At 34.8% G+C, this 23,774-nt stretch overlaps 1 protein-coding gene and 1 pseudogene across 8 annotated transcripts in view; both read left to right on the forward strand.

Annotated features, from left to right (window-relative positions):
- The window catches only part of SENP6 (SUMO specific peptidase 6), a 114,761-nt gene that overhangs the window by 21,499 nt on the left and 69,488 nt on the right, over positions 1-23,774 (forward strand). For 2 of the 8 annotated variants that reach the window (XM_054493113.2, XM_063666340.1), the window contains exons 2-6: positions 163-272; positions 1,313-1,373; positions 10,992-11,137; positions 12,117-12,221; positions 18,073-18,093. In XM_054493113.2, the coding sequence (XP_054349088.2) occupies positions 11,112-11,137; positions 12,117-12,221; positions 18,073-18,093 (152 nt within the window). In that variant the 5' untranslated portion in view covers positions 163-272; positions 1,313-1,373; positions 10,992-11,111. The remainder of the gene's footprint in view (positions 1-162; positions 273-1,312; positions 1,374-10,991; positions 11,138-12,116; positions 12,222-18,072; positions 18,094-23,774) is intronic. The other 6 variants (XM_063666336.1, XM_054493106.2, XM_063666338.1 and 3 more) reach the window with 3 other exon arrangements.
- On the forward strand, positions 21,452-21,545 carry LOC129039733 (U6 spliceosomal RNA; annotated as a pseudogene).

Here is a 23,774-nt window from a genome sequence, read left to right on the forward strand (position 1 = left end):
TTTTTAGTTTTTTGATTTATTGATCTGGTTTTCTGCTGGCCAAAATAAACAACAAATTCAGAGATACACAAATATACACACAAAGTTCTACCAAAACTATAAATATGTTAAAGAAATTTTTATACAAGAAGTCATTCAGAATATATTGGCTAAATATTGTAGGTGCTTCACTTCTGTCTGGGCAACAGCTCCGTTTTCATCATTACCACTTTATGTGCCTTCACCGATGAGATGTTGATTTGAAGTTTTATTTGAAGGAGAGCTTTGAACTGGTAAGTCTCTCATTTAAAGTCAGTATTTTATGGTTTTCTTTCTTTCATTTCTTTTATACTTTTTCTGATTACTTTAAAATATAAAACAATTATTATATTCAGTATGCATATAGTTTTGAAAAATTAGAATTAAATCTGAAATTAAGCTGCATAGAAAATATACCACTTTTTAAACATGTTTGTGAAAGGTTTACGAGAGACTTTTTAATCATTAAAAGAAGTTGGGATGTATATAAACAGTAATAAAACATTTTACATTTTTGTGTAAATATCTAGGACTTTAAATAGCTGAGTTGTCTTCGAAAAGGTTGTATTTGACTTTCTTTGGTGGCAGATTTACTGTAGTTGTACATTTTTTAAAAACTGTCTTTACAGTGCTAGCTGTCCTGTACATTTCATTTCTGAATTGTACTTTTTGGTTCATCATGAGTCTCAGGCACATCAGCTTTTTGAACATGTATCTATTAACATGAACCTGTTAATAGATACATTAGTTTAATCTTTTAGAATTTCAGGCCAGTGATTTCTCAATGAAGGGTTGATATTTCCAAGAGTGGTAGAAGTATAACTATTTTACCATGGTACTACCACTGGAATTACTTCCTTTTCATTAGCTAAGGCTTTCTTTCCTTTCAGTTTATTTCTTTGTTTGTCTATCTTTCTACCCTTAATTTTCAATCTAAGACAAAAAGGAAAAATGAATGAGAATATATAAAATCCATAACTAAATAAACAGAATTATGTGTTCATTTATTGTAGGGTTCAGCAAACTATGATCCGTGGGCTAATCTTGCGTGCCACCTAATTCAGTTAATAATTTTTATTGGAACATAGCCACATATATTGTTTATGGCTGTTTTCATACAGCATATGAGTAGCTGCTACAGAGACCATATGGCCTGCAAAGCCTATGGTCTAGCCCTTTACAGAAAAAGTTTGCTGATTCCCTGAATTAGGTGAGCATAGAGGATAAAACCTCAGAATTTAATATAAGGATTGTGATTGCTACTTAAGGTTTTTTCCCCTTATTTTCTGTGTAGTGGGACAAATCTGCTCAGTGTGGATGAAGATGAGGATTCTGAAACCTCAAAAGGAAAAAAGGCAAGTGTTGCTTAAATTATTTTTTTCTTTTACGTTATATACAAAAAAATTGTTACCTCAAAAGAAGATTTCATATCTTTAAATTATAAACCCCAGTTACCCACTTTCTCCACTCCAGAGGCAAATGGTGTTCCCAATTTGTTATTTATCACTTTGGGAATGTTCCATGCATTATAAAGAAGAGAAATATTTCCACCTCCCATGTTACACAATTGGTAATATACTGTGCATGGTTTTTCTGATCTTCCTTTAACTTAATATATTATCTTGGAGACCATCTGTAAGAGTTCATAAAAAGCATCTCATTCTTTTCAGTGAGTGCATAGTATTCCATTGTATTATATACCGTTAACCAATTCCACCTATTGATGGATATTTACAGTGTTGTCAACTTTTTAATTTTTTTCTAAAATAATCTGTAAATTAGCTTTCTATATGGGTTATTTTGCATACATACAAGCATATCTGTAGAAGGAATTCCTAGAAGTTGCACTGCTTTATCAGGACAGGTCCATTTCTAATTTTGGCATACCAGATTTACACTTGTTCCATCGATATCTGAACGTATCTGTTTCCCCACACATCTGTCATAATGTCATCAACCTTTGATCTTTGCCAATGAAAACTAGTATCTCAGTGTAGTTTTAATTTCCATTTTATTTTTTGTGAGGTTGAACATCATTTCATATGTATAGTCTCATTCTTTTTTAAAATAATTGTCAGTTAATATCCTTTGCCCATTTTTCTGTCTGGCCTTTAGAATATTATTCATAGGAATTATTTTTATATTTAGTCTGAGACACACTTTTTTTCACATTTTGACATCTTTGAAATCTAGATGCATCTTATTGAGATAGCGTGATATGCTTTAATTATTTTTAAAAAATGTATTTGGCCAGGTGTAGTGGCTCACGCCTATAATCCTAGCACTTTGGGAAATCAAGATGGGAGAATTGCTTTAGGCCAGGAGTTTGAGACTACCTGGGCAACATAGTGAGACTCCATCTCTAAAAAATAAAAAATTTTGCACTGTAGTACATACAATAATGGTGTATTTTATAATAATGTTATAGGTTTGATGAAATAAGGTATTTTGGAGAAATTGGCCCTTTGCTGTGATACTAGCTGCTAATATATATACGTGTGTGTGTGTCCTTTTTTTTTTTTTGAGACGGAGTCTGGCTCTGTTGCCTAGAATAGAGTGCAGTGGCGCAATCTCAGCTTACTGCCACCTCTGTCTCCCGGGTTCAAACAATTCTTATGCCTCAGCCACACAAGTAGTTGGGATTACAGGCATACACCACCATGCCTGGCTAATTTTTGTATTTTATTAGAGACCGGGTTTCACCATTTTGGCTAGACTGGTCATGAACTCCTGGCCTCAAGTGATTCTCCCATCTCTGCCTCCGAAAGTGTTGGGATTACAGACGTGAGTCACCACGCCTGGCCATTACTAAAATTTTAACTCAGTTTCTTCACTAGTCTTTTGTCTTTGCTTATGGTGGCTGTTGCCATGGGGAAAATATATTTCCTTATATCATCAGATGTATCATTTTCCTTTTAAAGGCTTTTGAGTCTACTGTCTTTTTCCCAATGATGTTAATTTAATAACTTATTTGGGACTGGGCACAGTGGCTCATGCCATTAATCCCAACACTTTGGGAGGCCAAAGCAGGCAGATCACTTGAGGTCAGTAGTTCGAGACCAGCCTGGCCAACATGTTGAAACCTCGTCTCCACTAAAAATAGAAAAATTAGCCAGGCATGGTAGTGGGCTCCTGTAGTCCCAGCTACATGGGAGGCTGAGGAAGGAGAATTGCTTGAGCTCAGGAGGCAGAGGTTGCAGTGAGCTGAGATTGTGCCACTGCACTCCAGCCTGGGTGACAGAGCGAGACAGTCTCCAAACAGAAAACAAAAAACAAAACAAAAAAACCCACTTTTATTTGCTTTGTCTTATTAGATATATAAAATAGTTTCACAATAGTAATACCAACGTAATTACTAATAAAATGATTTTCAAATTATTTTGTTTCCTTGTTTTTGATGACACTAGCAGGTATATGTATAGTCCCACTAGGGATGTGTATTTAAATTAGTATATTTTTAAGTAATTTGAAATTGTTTATTTCTGTTTGGTATTCTACCAGCTGAATAGAGAGTTAGGTTTTTTTGTTTGTTTGTTTTGTTTTTTTGTTTTGTTTTGTTTTTTATAGTGAGGAATTGCATTTTATTTTCATTTTAATTTTTATTATGTAAATTTTTTGGATGGTTTCAGCATCACATCTCAAAAGAAGTAATTTTCAGAGAAATCTAATTTTGTCTTGATTCCCTTTATTCTTTTTTCCCTATAAGTGACTTGTTTTAAAAATTATGTGGCTTAGCTTTTTTTATATATATATATATGTAAGCATATACCACTATTCTTGGAAAAACTATCCACACTGTTGACACCTTGATTTTTTTACTTGACAGTATGTTATGTAGATCACTCTACAGCAAAGTATTTACAAATCTTTATCATCCTTTTTATTGTTATATAGTACTTCATTGGATGGATATACTGTAGATATTCAGTTTGTCCCTACTGATGAATAGAGATTTTTTCCCCCAGTCTTTTGCTATTACATATAAGACTCCACTAAAACCTTGTGCATATATATTTTTTTCATATCTGTGTAGTATATTTGTGGGATAGATTCCTAGAATTGAAGTTGCCATTTCAGAGGTGACATTCACATGTAGTTTCGCTAGATACTGCCAAATTCCCTATCTAAAGGTGTTAACATTAGCCATTCCCACTATCAGTGTATGACCCTATTTCCCTGTAATCTTGCAAAATATGTAGTCATACTTGAATTTTTGCTGATCTGAACATAGCACCTTCACATATTTCCTGTATTTACAGTGTAAGAATTTAAAGAACTTTTAACATTTACTTTTTTTCCCTGTCTTTCTGGGGTTTTTTTTCCCTCTGCAACAGCTCTATTTTGTCATAATTTGAGGAAATTTATTTTATTTCTTTATCTGTTGAGACTGAGTCTCACTCTGTTGCCCAGGTTGGAGTGCATGGTGCGATATTGGCTCACTGCAACTTCTGCCTCCCATATTCAAGTGATTCTCCTGCCTCAACCTCCTGAGTAGCTGGGATTACACACGGACACCACCAAACCAGCTAATTTTTGTATTTTAGTAGAGGTGGGGTTTCACCATGTTGGTCAGGCTGGTCTTGAACCCCTGACCTCAAATGATCTGCCCACCTTGGCCTCCCAAAGTGCTGGGATTACAGGCGTGAGCCACTGTGCCTGTCCTGAGGAAATTATTGAATTTGATGTTTTTCTCTTAATACCATTAAGTTTTTCTTTATAAAGTTATTCATGCTGAAAAACTCTAAGGTTTTTCCCACTGCAGGTTTTCCTAGCTTTTATTTTAACATCTGGATTTCCTGAAGTGCTGCTTTTTAGGTGTTCTTTAGATAGACAAGAAAAAAGTAGAAAAAAAGGAGTGAACTTGGTAGATGAAAATAAGATGTGAGCAGGCATGGTGTCTATTACCTGTAATCCCAGCACCTTGGTAGGATGAAGCGGGAGAATCGTTCGAAGCCAGAAGTTTGAGATCAGCCTGGGCAACAAAATGAGACTCTACCAGAAATAAAAATAAAAAATAAAAGATATTTTCTATCACTAACTTATATAGGGCATTGGTCTTCATGTACACATACGTAGCTTTCAGATTGTTTTTTTTTTTTTTTTTTTTTTTTTTTGAGACAGAGTCTTGCTCTGTCACCCAGGCCAGAGAGCAGTGGTGTGATCTCAGCTCACTGCAACCTCCACCTCCTGGGTTCAAGGGATTCTCCTGCCTCAGTCTCCTGAGTGACTGGGATTACAGGCGTGCGCCACCACGCCCGGCTAATTTTTTATATTTTTAGTAGAGACGGGGTTTCACCATGTGAGGCTGGTCTCGAACTCTGACCTTGTGATCTGCCCGCCTCGGCCTCGCAAAGTGCTGGGATTACAGGCGTGAGCCACTGCGCCTGGCCTGCTTTCGGATTTCTTATGATTTTTTGTAAAAGTGTATGCTCTATTACATATTTTTTAAATGTAAATATTTATGTTTTAAAGTAAAACCTACAGGACACATTGATTTATTTAGTGAACTCTAAACATCATTCTGATATGATAGTATCATCTATTTTAAGTATACGTGGACCATCTCTTAACAATTAGAAATTTTATATTGTGCCTTTTCCCTCTTAAATCCATATTTCTTCTGTTCAGTTTTCCCATAGAATCTTAATATGATATACTTTTATGTAATTGAAAATCTTTATATTATCCTGTCACACTTTATTTAATAGAGATATTCTTCACTGAAGATAAACTTCACTGAAGCTTAACATTAAGTAAAACTCCTGCTACTAAAGTTTGTTTTTTTAAAAACTGAGTTATAATTATTAATGAACACTTGATCTAAAAAGTATTATTACAGATATTTATAATTATTAAATTTATTATGCAAAATAATATTGGAAATTTATCTTTTAAAATGGGTGAGGCTGATGGTTTCCCTTTTTATTCATTTAGTTCATCTATTCATGAATCTGTATTACCTGAATGAAACTTTCAGAACAATTTTACTCTTTCTTAAAAATTGACACATAACAATTGTACCTATTTATGGGGGGAAATTTCTTTTTAAACTTTTTTGTTAGATACAAGTGCTGAGAAATCCTGGTTACATTCTAAATAGATAAATATGGAAATAGTTTTGCTATAGTATTATCATACAATTCTTTTTTTATTTGAGACAGAATCTCACTCTGTCTCCCGGGCTGGAGTGCAGTGGGGCAATCTTGGCTCACTGCAGCCTCTTCCTCCTAGGCTCAAGCGATCCTCTCACCTCAGCTTCCCAAGTAGCTGGGACTACAGGTGCCTGCCACCACGTCTGACTAATTTTTGTATTTTTAGTAGTTTTAGTGGTTTTGCCATGTTGGTCACCAGGCTGGTCTTGAACTCCTGACCTCAAGTGATCCACCTACCTTGGCCTCCCAAAGTGCTGGAATTACAGGCATGAGCCATTGTGCCTGGCCACAGTTCTTTCCTTTTGAGTTAAATGCCAAAAATTACATAGTAATCAAACATTTAAAAATTAAAAATAATTTGTAATCCAGTCATTAGGTACTGGCCTTCCAGATTTTGGAGAAATATACTAAAAAAGCTTTACCAAGATTTGAATAGGTAGTATACTTGTTACTTTTAGGTTTCTTTGTTTTGTTTTGTTTTAACCAAATACTCTCAGAAATCATTGGAAAAACTGAAATCTTGTTAATTTCTATATGCTTTTGCCAATACAGCCTTTTTTTTTTTTTTTTTTGAGATAGTCTCCTGGCCCCTAGGCAGGAGTGCAGTGGCGCGATCTTGGCTTACTGCAACCTTCGCCTTCCCAGGTTCAAGCAATTCTCCTGCCTCAGCCTCCTGAGTAGCTGGGACTACAGGCGTGTGCCACCATGTCTGGCTAGTTTTTGTATTTTTAATAGAGACAAGGTTTCACCATGTTGGCCAGGCTGGTGTCGAACTCCAGACCTCAGGTGATCCACCCACCTTGGCCTCCCAAAGTGCTGGGATTACAGGTGTGAGCCACCATGCCCAGCCAGATTGAGGATTTAAAAGTTGATAACCATGACTAAAGCTACCATGCTTGATAATCCTTCAGAAGATCTTTGTGTGTCCCAGGGATATATACATATATCTACTTAGATTTTGAATAGCTTACAGGTAATGTAGAGGTCTGTCAAACTAAAGGAAGAAACTGAAGCAAAATTAATATAGTTAATAAGTTAATAGAGTAAAAATTAATATAGTGAGTTTATGTGAGCCACATTTGAGGACTGCAACCTGGGAGCATGGATTTAGGTTGTCCCACATGTATGCTTTGATTAGCAGCAGTTATGAGTGAGTTTTTTAAGGAAAAAAGAAGAGACTATTCCTAAGTTGTTTACCAAGAATTTACATTAAAATAGCTAACAATAGATACTAATTGGCCATACTTTGTTCTTTGTATCACAAATTCCTGGCACATGAAGATAATGAATGAGGGCCACAATGTGCAACTTGTGATAACTTTTTTTTTTTGAGATGGAGTCTCACTCTTGCCACCCAGGCTGGAGTGCAGTGGCATGATCTCAGCTCACTGCAACTTCCGCCTCTTGGGTTCAAGCCATTCTCCTGCCTCAGCCTCCTGAGTAGCTGAGATTACAGGCATGCATCACCACACCTGGCAAATTTTTGTATTTTTAGTAGAGACGGGGTTTCACCATGTTGGTCAGGCTGGTCTCAAATTCCTGACCTGAGATGATCCATCAGCCTCGACCTCCCAAAGTGCTGGGATTACAGGCGTGAGCTGCTCGGCCAACATTTTAGGTAATTTATCTGCTAGTCAGGAAACTACAGGCAAGAAAAAGCACAAAACACCTTTAAATGATTGCCTTTGGGCAATGATCAGGGGCTATGACTGAAGTCCCTTACTTATGTCTCTCTGAGCCTGATAAATTTTGCATATCTCACAGAGCTCAGACTGCTCTTAGATATTTTTCTTTTCTCAGGTCCATATGGATCATTGGTTTAAACTATTATAGACTGGTTTCTCCATTTGAAAATGAGTGTGGAATTAGGAGAAATCCTTTATTTTAGTTCACAGTGTCTTCATATCTTTCCCCTTCTCTTTCACAGAATCTTCTCTTTGTCTTTGGGCTTCTGCAGTTTCGCTGTGCTTCTTTTAAGGGATTTATATATTTTGTTAGTTAAGAAAACATTTTAGTCATTATCTCTGTGGATTTTACCTTTCTACATTATTATTTCTAGACCTCCTAATAGACATAAAACCATCATTTAAAAAAGAAAATCCCGTAACCTATATTTTATGTTTAAAAGCAAAAAAGGAAAAAAAAATGGCTAATGGAATGAAGAAGCATATCTTTGTACCATATTCTGAGTAATTTATTTAGCTCTATCTTCCAATTTACTTTTATCTTTAGCTCTATCTAAGCTGCTATTTTTAATCCATACGTTGGATTTTTTTTTTTTTTTTTTACTTTTTAAAAATTTCAATGACATTTATCATTTATAGAACTGCTGTTGGCTCTCTTTGAAAGTTGTATTTTCGATAGTGTGTCTAATTTTTTACTGTTTCAATTCTTTGTTTTTCAGAATTTAAGTGCTTTTAGCATACATATGTCTCTAACTTAATGGTTTCTATTAGGTTCTCTTATTATCTGATATTCTTCAGTGCTAAACTTCCTGAATATCAGTACTTTACTTAAATTACATGATGTGATAATTTTGAGTGGAAGATAACATTGATAATTTTCACATATTTAGTATTCTCAATGAACTATTCATTGATGCAGCAAATACATATTGAGCACAGTGTAAGTGTTGGAGCAAAACAGACTTTTTTGTTCTTGTGGAACTTAAATTCTAGTAACTTGCTATGCTTATTAGTTACTTAATGATTAATGTTATAAACAGGAGTTGTCACATTAAGGCTCTACCCTGAAGTCTATTGTCTGTTAGCTACAGTGGTTTTTACGTTTTTAAATGCTTGGAAGAAAGAATCAGATGAATTCTATTTCATGACATGTGAGCATAATATAAAACTCAAATCTGTGTCCGTAAGTGAAGTTTTCTTGGAAAACAGCCATGCTTATTTATAAAGTGTCTATGGCCACTTTTGTGCTACAACAACAGATTTGAATATTTGGACAGAGTTGAGTAGATACAACAGAGACTATATGATCAAGAAAGCCTACAATACTTACTTTTAGCCCTTGGCAGAAAAAGTTTGCTGATCCCTGTATCAGTGTTTATTTTGTATAAATGTATTTCATAGATTGATCTCCGGAGGCCCCCTTGAAGACTCCCAGTGAATGACTGAGACCCCAGAGAATACTGGATATATATCCTAGGATGAAGCATTGATGAAACCATTCCATAAACAAGTGACTGTCACCCACACTTTGATTGTGTTGCCAGGACACAGGCAGATATTTTTTGTTTTTGTTTTTGGGAGCGTGTGGGTTCTTAAACACTCCGGACAGTAATACCTGGCTTTATCATATGCCCCACAGCATTGCTGCATAGTACCAGAGTTAAGCTGTCCTTTCATGTTTTATGCCCTGGTGCATTTTTATGAATTAGTATGTACTTCCCTTGCCTGAGCATTATTCATAATCTCTGAAAAATTTAAGTGATACCTTAGCAGAACTTTAGAGACAATCTTAGTATCTACTAATAGCGGAGTAGTTAAATTAAAATTTTTTTGGAACACAATTGACTGTTAGTAACTGATACCACAGAAAGCAAAACCATTGATAAAGGGGGACTACTATGTAGTATTTTTGGATAAGTCCTATGTTAACCAGTCAGAATAGCAAACTCTAGGCTTGCCAATAACTGTCTACTTCCTAGAATTGTCATGAGATTTATATGAGATGATGTAATTCACATAGTATATGACACTAGCAGTTTTCTGAAAATAGCTACATTTTGTTATTATTAAATGCAGTGTTATTGAACCTTTGTAAACTGATGTTTCTTTACAAATAATGTTTATAGTTGCAGGTCTGACATCAGTGAGGTCCATGTTTGTAATTGGTTTTCTAGTCATTTGATCTCTTTTCGAACAAATGGATTCATCTATTCACAGTAGTTCTCTTGATGCTGTGCTTGCGTTACCTGGAAAACTGTCTTAGGCTGGGGTAGGGCGGTGGATTTAAAGTTTTAGGGACTTCCAGACTGAATATATCATCATGATTTTATTAATGGGAGTACTCTAATCTGTGAGATAATCAGCCATAAATTTTTAAAAACTTATTTACACCTTATTTCCTCCCAGTAATTTGATGTAGATTACCAAATTAGGAGCACAAATAAAATGATGGAAAATCAAAACAATTAGGAGGTGAGTAGATGTGCCAGGATTCTAAAATAATTTATATGTTGTATTTTAATTCAACAGTTGTCTCTGAATTTTCTGGGAACTGAAATTGTGTCCTGTAATTTTATAATTGTATGATAAAGGAATCTTTACAAATTTATTTTGCTCCTTTTGCCTGTTATATACTGTGATCTCTCTAAAGTGATTGTTACTGATATGTTTATATTATTATTTGCATCTATTGAAGTATAAAGTATCAATTTCTGCCTGTACAGAAACTTTGATACTAAGGCAAAAGTTCTTATACAAAAACACAAGTTGAAATGACAGCCGATTGCCGTATTTGGCTGTAGTGTTCTCCAGATAGCAGCAAGGCCTGATAAGCAGGGGAAATGCTTACTTTTTACTCTCTGGAGAAAGCTATCCTAAGATCCTCTACCCTAATTGTCTCAAATATCTTTGGAGAGATTTACATGAAAAGAAAGTAATACAATAAACCTCCATGTTCCTACAAATTTGCAGTCTTTAGGCAAAAAAAGTAGGCAGTTGAATTATTCTTAAATCCACGCCAATGCTATCGACCATCATTCCCAAAAGCTGTATGTTTTTACTACTTTTAAATGGTTTTCAAATAGTTGTTGATAGATTATCACATTTTTGACTCATATTTCTGGATCTTTTTTTACAGTTAAATCGCCGATCTGAAATTGTTGCTAATAGCTCTGGTGAATTCATCTTGAAGACATATGTAAGACGAAACAAGTCTGAAAGTTTTAAAACTTTGAAGGGCAACCCAATTGGACTTAACATGTTGAGCAACAATAAGAAATTGAGGTATAGGCACTTCACCACACATTCCTACAGAAAAGATAAAGGAAGAGTTTGACACCAAAAACTTAGAAGCTAATAGGCCCAACCTGTACCTTTTCTTCTGAATTTGTCAATAGGGCCAAGAAGTAGCATGGTCCCAGTAGGTGGATTCTTTGCTTTGACTCTTAGGAGTAGGATTGATTGCAGTGTCTCTTGTTTCTGAATAAAACATTGCAAGAAATAGTTTGTTAGGGTGGGATCTCATGATTTTGCTTCCATACATTTAGTAGAATCTCAGTCATAATATTTAAAGAAGCACAATAGAGTGGTGTGGTCATGTCTCCTTTAGGAAACACTAATCAGGATTGTCTCAATAGGGGACTTAAAAATTTCTTATTCCTCCTTTTTACAATAGTGAACCACTGTTATTGGTAGGATTGGGTATCAGTAGCAACTCAGAAATAGGGTTGAAAGTCACTTTTATTTCTGCTGTCTCAATTTATACATAGACAAATGAAGTACATAGAAGCTCAGTAACTTTCAAGTCAGTGGCAAAATCAGAAATAGTATTTAGGACTCCTGATTTTTATTTTAGTATTCTGCTTTATTTTTTAAATTTTCTCAACCTCCGCCTCCCGGGTTCAAGTGATTCTCCTGCTTCAGCCTCCCGAGTAGCTGGGATTACAGATGCCCACCACCATGCCCGGCTAATTTTTGTATTTGTTATTAGAGACGGGGTTTCAGCATGTTGGCTGGGCTGGTCTCGAACTCCTGACCTCAGGTGATCTGCTATTTTTAAAATTTTCTTTAATTGGATTGGAAACATTTGAAAGACAAATTCAGGAAATGGAAAACTCCCAAAAGACAATTGGGTTTATCCATAAATTTTTTGTTGTTGTTGGTAAAGGTTTTTGTGTGTTGTTCAGATTTTAAAAGATTTCTTTTATAAATGTGTATATAATTTTTCCGTGTTCAAGTTATTTTTTGTTTCTTGAATCTGCAGTGAAAATATGCAAAATACGTCATTATGTTCTGGAACTGTAGTTCATGGTAGACGTTTTCATCATGCTCATGCACAGATACCAGTAGTAAAAACAGCAGCCCAAAGGTAAGAATTCTAATTGTCTTTGGTTAGTATATACATGGCATCCTCTTCAATAGGTTTTCACTTTTTTTAACCATTTTTTTCCTTTGTGAAACCTTACTGTTTTTACTGTCTGTAGAGAGATATATCTCTGAAATAATTCATGACATGAAATTATACTATTTTATATTTGCTTTTGAGTAATCACATTCTGTAAATAGAGAATTTTTCACTAAGACCCATTCTATTGCATTATAATCCAGAGAATCTAGATGATACTGAAACTGATTTACAGTATTGACCTTAAAGTGTTTAACTGAGATATCTTCAGTTGGTAGTTTAGCTCTGAAGAGTAAAATTACAGTTAATACCATACTTTCTTTATAAGGCTTATAAGAGTTCATAGCATCAAAACAAGTCACATTAGTTTTAAATGTTGGAGAAAATGTTATTTTGTGGTTGTAGTTAGATTTAGGAGTTCTCATTGATCTTGAAAGTACTGCTTGACTCGAAATAATGAAAGTAACATTTGGGGAACCATTTTTGGAATGTTACATGACCTTTCAGTTGACTGAAATTCTTAGGCTAAAAGAGTTAAATAAATCATCTGTTTATTGCATTATAAACAGTTCCTTATAACTAGTAACTTTTAAAAATTTGGCATATATTTTAGATGCTGTTCTTCATTTTTTAAAAATGTAAAATCTAGACTGCTCCTCATTTAGAAGACACGTCCTGAACCTTGCAATATTTTTCTGTTTACATAGATGTGCTATCAGATCTTTTACTTAAAAATGTTAAGTAACCTCATACTTTATGATAAACCAACCTTTTTTTTTTTTTTTTGCCTTAAATATATTATTGTATCAAATAGTGTTCACATAAGATGCTTGAGAAACTTAAAAGGGCAAATTACTGTGCAGACCAAAAATTGGCTTACTCTACTGCGAAGTACACAAACAAATCAAGCTCTCTGGCCTACATATGGCAAAAACATGAGAATAAACAATAAAAGGAGAGTAATTAGGGAAGAGAAAAAGAGTAGACACATTCTCATGCACTGATCATACTAATAGAAACCATTGCTGATAAAGCTGTCTTAATATTCTGATAATGTAGTCTAAGTTTGAAATACTAATTTAAACCTTATAATCAATTTAGGTGATTCATTTACAGCCAAAATTATTACATTATTTTTGCTTTTGAAGTTGTCTGTTAGTTTGGAATTACTAGTGACCTATTCTCCATTCCTCATTTCCTCACTGGTAATGTTAAAAAAAAAAAAACCGTTAATAGTCTGGAAATTGGGTTGCGATTTGTTTTACTCTAGGTCTCAACACCTATAACATTTTGCATGTGTATTATCGCTCATTTACATAAAAGATTAGATTCAGTTAATATGAACTAGTTTATACTGGTAAAATGTTTCTTTAAAAACAACAACCTGAGTTAATTTGTATTTAAGAAATAATCCTGATTGAAAAATTCGTAACGATTAGGGGCAGTAAAGAAAACTGTATAAACAAGTCAGCAGGACAGATTCTACTTACATCTGTCTTTTATTTATTCTGTATAATAAGCTTTTCTTATTCCAACTGCAGTATGACTGTCACTAAAAAGATTTTGATGTTCAAAGACAAGTCATTGAGAGTTTTTCGGTTTTCTTCCTTCAAAGACATTGAATGATTTTATGCTACATACCAGGCATAGATGAGTGCATAAAGATGAATATGATAAAATCCCTACCAGTAAAGCTCAAGTTTGATTGCAGTAGAGATTGATTAGGGTACAGAAAGACGAGTAAACAAATGATTACATGCATGGTTAGGGCAGCAGTAGAGATATACAAAATATGTGTAGTAAAACTACAGAGAAGGGAACAAGAATTTATAAAGGAAACATTAAAGGAGTTTTTGAGTTTACCAGGTAGAAGAAGAAACTGCATGCAGTAGGAATCACGTCTTCAAAGGCACAAAGAAAGGCGTTAACTAAGATTGTTGCTTCCAGGGATTTAGCACAATTGTTAGACTTCAGGTGAGGGTAAACACATTGGCTTTTACAGCTTCTCCTAAATTTTCTTATTTTCTGAAGTCTTAATTTTTTTTTTTTTTTTTAATTATAGAGATAGGGTTTTGCTCTGTTGCCCAGGCTGGAGTGTAGTGTCTCAGTCATAGCTCACTGCAGCCACAACTTCTGGTCTCAAGCAGTCCTCCCACTTCAGCCTCCTGAGTAACTAGGACTGCAGGCATGCACCACCGCACCAGGCTAACTTTAAAAAAATTTTTTTTGTGGAGACGTGGTCTCGCTTTGTTACTTAGGCTGGTCTCCAGCTTCAAGCAGTCCTGCCTCAGCACCGTAAAGTGCTGTGATTACAGGCCTGAGCCACTGCACCTGTCTCAAGTCTTATAATTGAAATGAAAACAAAAGCCATCCATCTGGTAATTCATACATAGTGTATTCTTGGGGTGAGTGGTATATCTTGTCTTTTAAGTAAATCAGACCTGCTAAAATCTGAGTAATTCGTAGTTCTTTAGTAATAATATGGGAACGAGTGCTTTACATCTTTTTATCTAAACAGAATGGTGAAGTTTGTTAAAATATCACATTAGATTAGCTAGTCTTTGGGACATAATTAAGATTCCAATCTATTTTCTTACTGCTATTGCAAATGTTAATTAAATTCATATTTAAAAGATAGATTGTTTATACACTAATAGTGATAGAGAAGTATGGAAAAAAAATGCAGAAATTTAAAAGTCTGTAGTTCATACCATCCCTGCCCCTAACTTCAATCTGACTTGTTGAAACAACACATTTTATGGGTTGATGTTTTACTTACACTTCCACATTTTTTGACTTTTTATTAAGTATAGATAAAAAGACTTCTAAGAACCTTATAAGAATTACAAGAATTTCTTTATCTTTAAGTCTTTATCTTTATCTTTTAAGTCTCCCCCCACCCTTAGGGGGAAATGGATGTCTATGAAACCATATATAATTCATAAATAGGAATATGGGCTCCTGGAATAAGTAATATTTAATTATTAGTGAAAAGCACCATTTTAAGAGGTTTTTTGTGTTTGAGACTGAGTCTCGCTCTACTGCCCATGCTGGAGTGCAGTGGCATGATCTCCACTCACTGCAGCCTCCACCTCCTAGGTTTAAGCAATTCTCAGCCTCCTGAGTGGCTGAAATTACAGGCGTGTGCCACCGTGCCCAGCTAATTTTTTTTTTTTTTTTTTTTTTGTATTTTTAGTAGAGATGCGGTGTCACTATGTTGGTCAGGCTGGTCTCGAACTCTTTACCTCAAATAATCCACCTACCTTGGCCTCCCAAAGTGCTGGGATTACAGGCTTGTGCCACCACACCTGGCCCATTTTGAGAGAATTTTTGAAGTTGTAAATGAGGTCATTGATACCAGAATTTATCTATTAGTCTTTTTCCCTTCCTTTTCTTTTCTTTCTTTTCCTTTCTTTTTTTTTTTTAAAGGCCACAGTTATAGTACTAATCGAAGGTAATTTTTCTTTTCTGTATTGTATGAAATAGTCCAACAGGAATGTAAATTGACATTTTTACAAAGTCCTACATTACTAATAATGACTTTTCACTGTTTTTTATGTTTTATTTTAACATGTAAGCAACTCTAGGGCAGGACTTGATAAAAACACATATTGAAGGTACCTGTAAGAATGCCATGACTTGTTAATCAGATACATTATAATGAATGCATTTTTTCTCAAGGATAAGAAAAATGAGCATTGGTGTGTGTCTTTGTGTGTGTGTATATATATATATTTTTTTTTTTTTTTTTTTTTTTTTTACTGTTTTCCTTTTCCTAACTCTCTTGGCTTATTGGGAAGTATTATACCTAACCCGTTTCTTCTACTTCTGTTTTTCTATCTATTTCCTTTCCTCTGTACAGGTGAGTATAAAAAACAACAGAGGCTGGGCGTGGTTGACTTAGACCTATAATCCCAACACTTTGGGAGGGCAAAATAGGAGGATAGCCTGAGCCCAGGAGTTCGAGACCAGCCTTAACAACATGGTGAAATCTTGTCTGTATAAAAAATACAAACATTAGCCAGGCATAGTGGTGCACACCTGTAGTCCCAGCTGCTCAAGGTGTGAGAATCATCTGAGCCTAGGGAGATCAAGGCTGCAGTGAGCTGTGATTGTGCCACTGCACTCCAGCCTGGGTGAGAGAGCCAGACCCTGTCATCTCAAAAACAAAAACAAGATAGTACTAAACTGTTCTTATTTCTTGGGCACAGCAGTATAGAATTGGAAGTGGCTACATTAGGTATTAATGCCTAACTTTTGGTTTTCATTTTACTTTTTCTGGAAATACAGCTATATAAGAAATAAATACATAGGATAGAACAGACTAGATTTAAACTTTTATGTTTATATTTTGCTTCGCTTCTTTAATAGGGATGTGATTATATTCCCTTGTTTTTCTGTCATTTATCTAACATTTTATGTGTTTTTTTTAATAGCAAAGATAAAATTTCAGATATATTAATGTACATTTATAATGATTCTTTTCCTTTTGAAAATTTTTTTAACATTTGTATTTTTTTAATGCATTCATGTAAAAACAAGTTACTATATATTTTTTTCTTCATTTGCTAGGATTAAATTGGTATTTTAGTTGCATACTCCACATGATAGGAGTATAAGAATTGATATAGGAATTTGGGGATTTTGTAAATTATGCTTTGCTTACGGTTAGTTCCAAATATTTCATTCCTTTTATAATAAGGTTAAATAATATTAGACATGAATCTCATTTTATTCTTAATTGAGGGCTTATATAATTTCATTCTCGAGTAATTGATGTTAATAGGTTTTTGGAGTTTTCATGAACTATGGAGAAGGGTGGAACATTTATACATTGGACTTGTGATAAGAAGCCATGATTTTAAATTATAGGCCTTTCCTTGTGTCCCAAATCATATACCATATTTAATCTAAGACTTTGTGCAAAAATTTCAGCCTTAAAAATTTTTTTTTCTTACTCCAAAGGAAATAATCATACCTGATATTAGGATCAGTCCGGAACCAATAAAAATTTTATAACTTCTAGGAACTGCTGTTGTTTCTTGAAGACTATTTCTGTAACAGCAGTAGTCTCCTCCTTATTTGTGGTTTTGATTTAACCATTCCCTTATTAGTAGATACTGAGATTGTTTCTAAATTTGCTATGATATCATTATTGAATTTTTCAGATATTGGGAATTATGTTCAGGTGAGGGAAGTACATACTATTTATAAAAGTACAAAGGAGGTACCATTTGGCATTAAACATGAAAGGACAGGCTAACTCTTGTGCTATGTAGCAACACTCTCGGGCAATAATAAAACCAGGTGTAGTATACAGAGCAAAAAACCCATGTGCTCACAAAAACATTTGCTCGTCTTCTGGCAATGTAATCAGAAAGTGTGGTTGACACCCATTTTGTTTATGAAATGTTTTTACCAATGCTTCATTTTGGTATACTGGATTCGGTACTATCCTCAGTTTCAGGCACCCATTGGGGGTCTTGGAAAGGATCCTTAGAGAATAGCAGGGAATATTGTATTATGACGTATCTTCAAGTATTTGATAGTTGAAGCCCTTTCAAGATTTTTAAAATATTTTTGTGTATTCATCTTCCTGTTAAATATCTAAAAAGATTGTTTATTTTGTATATTGACAGAAATCAAAAAACAATTTAGACATGACTCAAAACATAGTATATTATATATATAATGTATTTAAAACAAGTCGATCACATTATAGTTTTGCCTTAATGACTATAGTTACTGTAGCTACAGTGATATATCAACAATGAGGTCTTGCCTCTTACATTTTTTTTCTTTTTCATGTTTTAAGCAGTCTGGACCGAAAAGAAAGGTAAGCTTAATATTGAAGAAATTAGAGCATGGATATAGTGGTAAAATATAAAATTATTTATATGTTTTGAAAAATATTTGTTGAATTAGAGTTTATAATTAAAGCTTTTTTTAATTTTAAATTTTTAGTTGACATGTAATAATTGTACATATTTATGGGATACAGAGTAATATATCAATACAAGTATACAACGTGTAATGATCAGATCAGGGTAATTAGTATATCCATCACCTCAAACATTTTTTGTTTCTTTGTGTTGTCAGCATTCGAAGTCCCTTTTTCTGGCTTTTTGAAAACATAAATTATAGTTAACCATATTCACCCTATAGTGCCACAGAAAGTGAGAACTCATTCTTCCTGTCTAGCTGTAATTTTGTATTTGTGAACCTACCTCTCTCCATCCTCTCCTCCCCGACCCTTCTCAGCCTATAGTATCCACAGCTCTACTCTCTATAATAAAAGGAAACTTGTTGACAGTACAACATGGTATTTGGCTTATATAGGTGGTATTTGAGGCTCATTCTGAATGTACATTTTTCTATAATGGTTATATATATTTATGCTAATAAGTGACTACTTTCTTTTAAAAGACTATTTCAATGCTTTAGTAGTAAAATTGCTTTCAGTTACATCATCAAAATCTTTGTCATTATATTTTAGTGATAATACTCTTGTTCTTATGCTTTAATAGACTGGGGGAGGGGGAGGGAAATGTATTAGAACACCTTAAGCTTACAGTTAAAACTTTAAACATCAAGTGTATTCTCTTCTGACTGAAAGGTTTGTAAGAGAATTTTGTGATCAGTCTTCTATCATTATTTGTTCTCTTTGTAAGAACACTGGCAGACACATGTTGTTCCGTTAGAGGATATTTGAATGGTATAAATGACATGGAAAAGTGTTTAAGAAAACACATTTCTTTGAACATTTCAAAGTAAAATGATCATAATTGTTCTAAAGTGGGTATCCATAAGAGTAGCTTCTCTGGACTGGGCAAGGTGGCTCACGCCTATAATCTTAGCACTCTGGGAGGCCAAAGCGGGAATATCTCTTGAGCCCAGGAGTTCCAGACTAGCCTGGGCAACATAGGAAGGCCCTGTCTCTACAAAAAAAATAAAATAATTGGCCTGGTGTAGGTAGTAAAACAGTAAACAAACTGGAAAGTCCAGCTATTTTTAATTTCCAACCAAACTGTTGAATCAGTTAAAAAAAAAACGAGTCTATAGTGCCTTTCAAATGCCTGAATTTTGACATTTGTACATCAGCTGATGGATTAGATTAATATTTTGAATTGTTATGTGATGGCTCTGCATGGACATGGTGGCCAGTGCTTCAGTTTTGACAGCATTACCATCCTTGGTGATGACATGGACAGCAATGATTCTACAGTTGTTTGAAATGGTAAATATATTTTTGATTACATGCTGCCTTTTAGGCATACGCTTTTATTCATTCCAAGTATTTATCGAACCTACTGTTACAGGCATAAGGATACAGTGATGAACAAAGCAGACAAGATCCCCGCAGTCCTGTAGTTTACATTCTTATGGGACAGAAACTGATACTGAACAAGTAAAACATGAAATAATAATTTCCATGTAGAGAAGTGTAATGGGTTGATGTGATAGACTGACAGTATGATTTCTTTAAATTGCATATTCAGGGAAACTCTTTACTATGAAGCTAACATTTAACTAAAGACTAAATGGGGAATTGGCAGTGCCACGATCATAAGAATGGATTTTCCAGATAGGGAAGAGGTTGTGCTAAGTTACTAATCCAAGAATGAGTTTGGCATGTCAAAGAACAGAAAAAAGGGGCCACTAAGGCTGGAGTTTAGAGAGCAAAGGAGACAATGTTATGAGATGGGTTTGGAGAGACTGGCTGTGACCTAGGTCATAAAAGGCTTTGTAAGGTGATCTGAAGCATTTGAATTTTATATTAGTGCGATAGAAGCTTTCAGAGCATTTAAGGTAGGGAAGTATTGTTACCTGATAAATATTTGAGATTTTTAAACACAGTCTTTTGCATTTGGTTTATAATTTGGCATAAATAGAAGTTTAAATCAGTGGCAGTCAGTTAAGGCTGGGCAAGTTCCTCTCTAAATAGAGGTGTGTTACAAAGGAAAATCAATAATAGTCTGTAAGTACTCAAAACTATCTCAGCAAGGTCTAGGAGCTGGGGAGGTAGAAAGACAGAGGTACAACCAATCTTTTTGGCGGGGGAGGTGGGGATTGGGAGGGTTAAGGTGGAAAAATAAAAAGATTTTGAAGGTCTCATCCCATTAGGGATATAATTGGCTTGAGGAAATCATTTGAACCTTGGTAACTGTAATAAGCATTGAGAGGGAAGGTAACTATATTCATTTGTTAAATTCAGTAAGGAAGCGAAAGAGTATGTTGTGCAAACAGTGTTGTATAATAATAGGAGAAAAGAGGAAACAAAATGAAATAATAAACATAAATAGAAATATAGAAAGTAATAGAGTAAAATGAAAAGAAAACAAGTCCTATCAGTAGTTATAATAACTGTAGTCAGTATATTTAATAAAACACATGCTGATTTGATTAAACCCAGCTATACTACATTGTTTACAAGCATCATACTAAAATAACAATGGGAAAGTAAGTTTAGAGCCACAAGAGATGCAAACAGAAAGAAAGCATGAGTGGAATTTTAATAACAAGGGAGATGGAGTTAAGGATTAAAAGCAGTAGACAGGATAAAGGAGCACATTTTGTAATAGGCACAGTTTATGGGAACATAACAAATAAATGTAAAGCCTCCCCTAGAATAGTTAAAATTCAAGAAATTCAACATGGTAGAAGCCCGCCTCTACTAAAAATACAAAATTTAGCCAGGTGTGGTGGCATGCGCCTGTAATCCCAGCTACTCGGGAGGTTGAGAATTGCTTGAACCTGGGAGGCGAAGGTTGCAGTAAGTCAAGATAGTGCCACTGCACTCCAGCCTGGGTGACAGAGCAAGGCGCCATCTCAAAAAATGAAAACAATAGAATACAATTGTGGGAGACTTTAATACATCTTGAAAATTAAACTGGTTTATCAGTTAAATAGGAATAATGAATTTTAACTGTAAAATAAATAAGACTTGATTCATTTTCATAGAAATTTATGTATTTGGCCATCTTTTATAATAATGGAAAAATTAATAAAAAGAGCTATCATTAAAGCAAGGCAAACAACCATAACAAAAACAGAAATGGTGTCCAGATCCTGGTTTCTAAATACCACTCTCCACTAAAAGGAATTTGGAGAAATGGCTGATTCTGGGGTTGTGATAGGTAAGACACAGAATGAGTATTGTATCAGAAACCTAGAAAATGTTCAAAAAATTAAGAGTGCCCACTTCAAAAGCACCTGTACTAAAATTGGAACAATAGAGAGATGATTAGCATGGATGACACACGAATTAGTAAAGCATTTCATGTTCTTGTAAACTGTGTATGTATGTTTTATCACAGTAAAAAAGAAAAAAAAAACACCAAAAGGATGTAGTTACATCAAAGGGAAACAGGAGCCAACTAAAAGAGCTCCCAAATGCCCAAACTGGTAACAATTGGATTATAACTTAGACCGAGGGACACTCTATGAAATACCTGACGAGTTCTCTTCTAAATACTGAAAAACATAAGAGAGGAGACTAAGGAGACATGATGACTTAATGCATTGTATCCTAGATTGGATCCTGGAACAAAAATGGGGTATTAATAAATAGCTGGTAAATTTCTGTCTTTTTTTTTTCTGTTTTCTTTTTCTTTGAGACAGTCTGGCTCCGTCGCCTAGGCTAGAGGGCAATGGTGCGACCTTGGCTCACTGCAACCTCCGCCTCCCAGGTTCAAGCGATTCTTGTGCCTCAGCCTCCTGAGTAGCTGGGATTACAGGCACGCACCACCATGCCTGGCTGATTTTTGTATTTTTAGTAGAGACAGTGTTTCGCCATGTTGGCGAGTCTGGCCTTGAACTCGTGGCCTCAAGTGATCTGCCGGCCTTGGCCTCCCAAAGTGTTGGAATTACAGGCATGAGCCACCTTGCCCAGCCGGTAAATTTCTAAGGCTAGAGTTTAGTTCGTAATAGTGTACCAGTGTTGGTTTCTTTTTTGACGTGTGATGGCAATATTAAGGTGTTGACATTAGGGTAAGAGATACAAGGGTGTTCTGAATTGTCTTCGTAACTTTTCTGCAAATCTAAAATTATTTCAAACTTAGTTTACTACAAAAAATAGACTTGCACCACTGAGGCTTATCGAACTTTTAATGAACAGAGCATTCTGATATTATTTAAACAATTCAGGATAGAGAAATAAATGCTCTCTAGTTCATTTTAAACAGCTTGTAAAAATCTTGGGTTTATGAAATGGGACCTCTGAAGCTACACAAACCCTAAGAAGCAAAAATTCTACCCACCTACACAGGAAGACAGCAGATGACAGTAGAGTTTCTCTGCCTCTGGTTGGTTAGGGGTAGAAAAGAAATAGCCACTTTGAGATTAAATCCTAGGCTTGATTTTCAAAGAGTTTGGAGTTTGAAATTTGTACCTGCAAGAGTAATGGAATCCTCAAATTAAGAAATTAATGTAAATGCTGGCCAGGTGCAGTGGCTTATACCTGTAATCTCAGCACTTTGGGAGGCCGAGGCAGGCAGATCACTTGAGGCCAGGAGTTCGAGGCCAGCCCGGCTGACATGGTGAAACACCGTCTCTACTAAAAATGCAAAAATTAGCGCAGCATGGTGGCGCACATGTGTAATCCCAGCTGCTCAGGAGGCTGAGGCACGGGAATCACTTGAACCCGGGAGGCAGAGGTAGCAGTGAGCCAAGATTGCGCACACTACTATTCTCCAGCCTGGTGACAGAGCCAGACTCTGTCTCAAAAAAAGAAAGAAATTAATGTAAATTTTCATTTTAGATCATCTAGCAAAAAGTTTTTAAAACTGAATTTTGGAGAAAATAATATGTGGCTAGGTAGTTTATCAAACATATTTTTGTCTTGAAATGTTTATATTCTTGAATTTAAGATACTCTGTTTCTTTATTATAATTTTTAAAAAACAGAACTTTAATTTGCCCTGCTTTTATAGGAAAAAATATAGCAAATATTGAAAACAGTGGCCATAAATTCTGGAAATACAGGGAAGTATACACATTAGTTTAATGTTACAATACTTGGTAAGATTGTGGCTATCATATGAGGTATTCAGCATGTTGTCCCTCATTAGCAAAGGATGGCTCAGTATACAGGTTCAAATTGCAAGAGCACTGCATTAATATAACAGTTTCATCAATCTCTATACATGTATGTATGATTTACTGTCTCAGATGATTTATGTCAATTGTTTTTACTAAATCTAGGTAAACCTGGATTTGGAAATAAGACTATATTATATTCTCTTTAGTGTGAAAGTGTATGGAATTTGAAAATAATCATTTTATTTTAATCCCAAGTTAGGAACTAAAAACCTACCTTCTTTCTTATAAGACTGTTACTACTACATCTCAGGGAAATTCTCATTTTCATAATGCATTTCTTCACAAATTTCAAATTTTTCAGGGCGGAAATTGCCCAGTTGTACCAAATGTTGCTCTGCTCGATATTGGTGCAATTTGCTGGGATTCAGATTCTGGCATTGCTATTTAATAATTGTGTGACCGTGGACAAGTTGATTAA

Source organism: Pongo pygmaeus, chromosome 5, assembly GCF_028885625.2.
Source record: "Pongo pygmaeus isolate AG05252 chromosome 5, NHGRI_mPonPyg2-v2.0_pri, whole genome shotgun sequence".
In the NCBI taxonomy this organism is placed as follows: domain Eukaryota; kingdom Metazoa; phylum Chordata; class Mammalia; order Primates; family Hominidae; genus Pongo; species Pongo pygmaeus.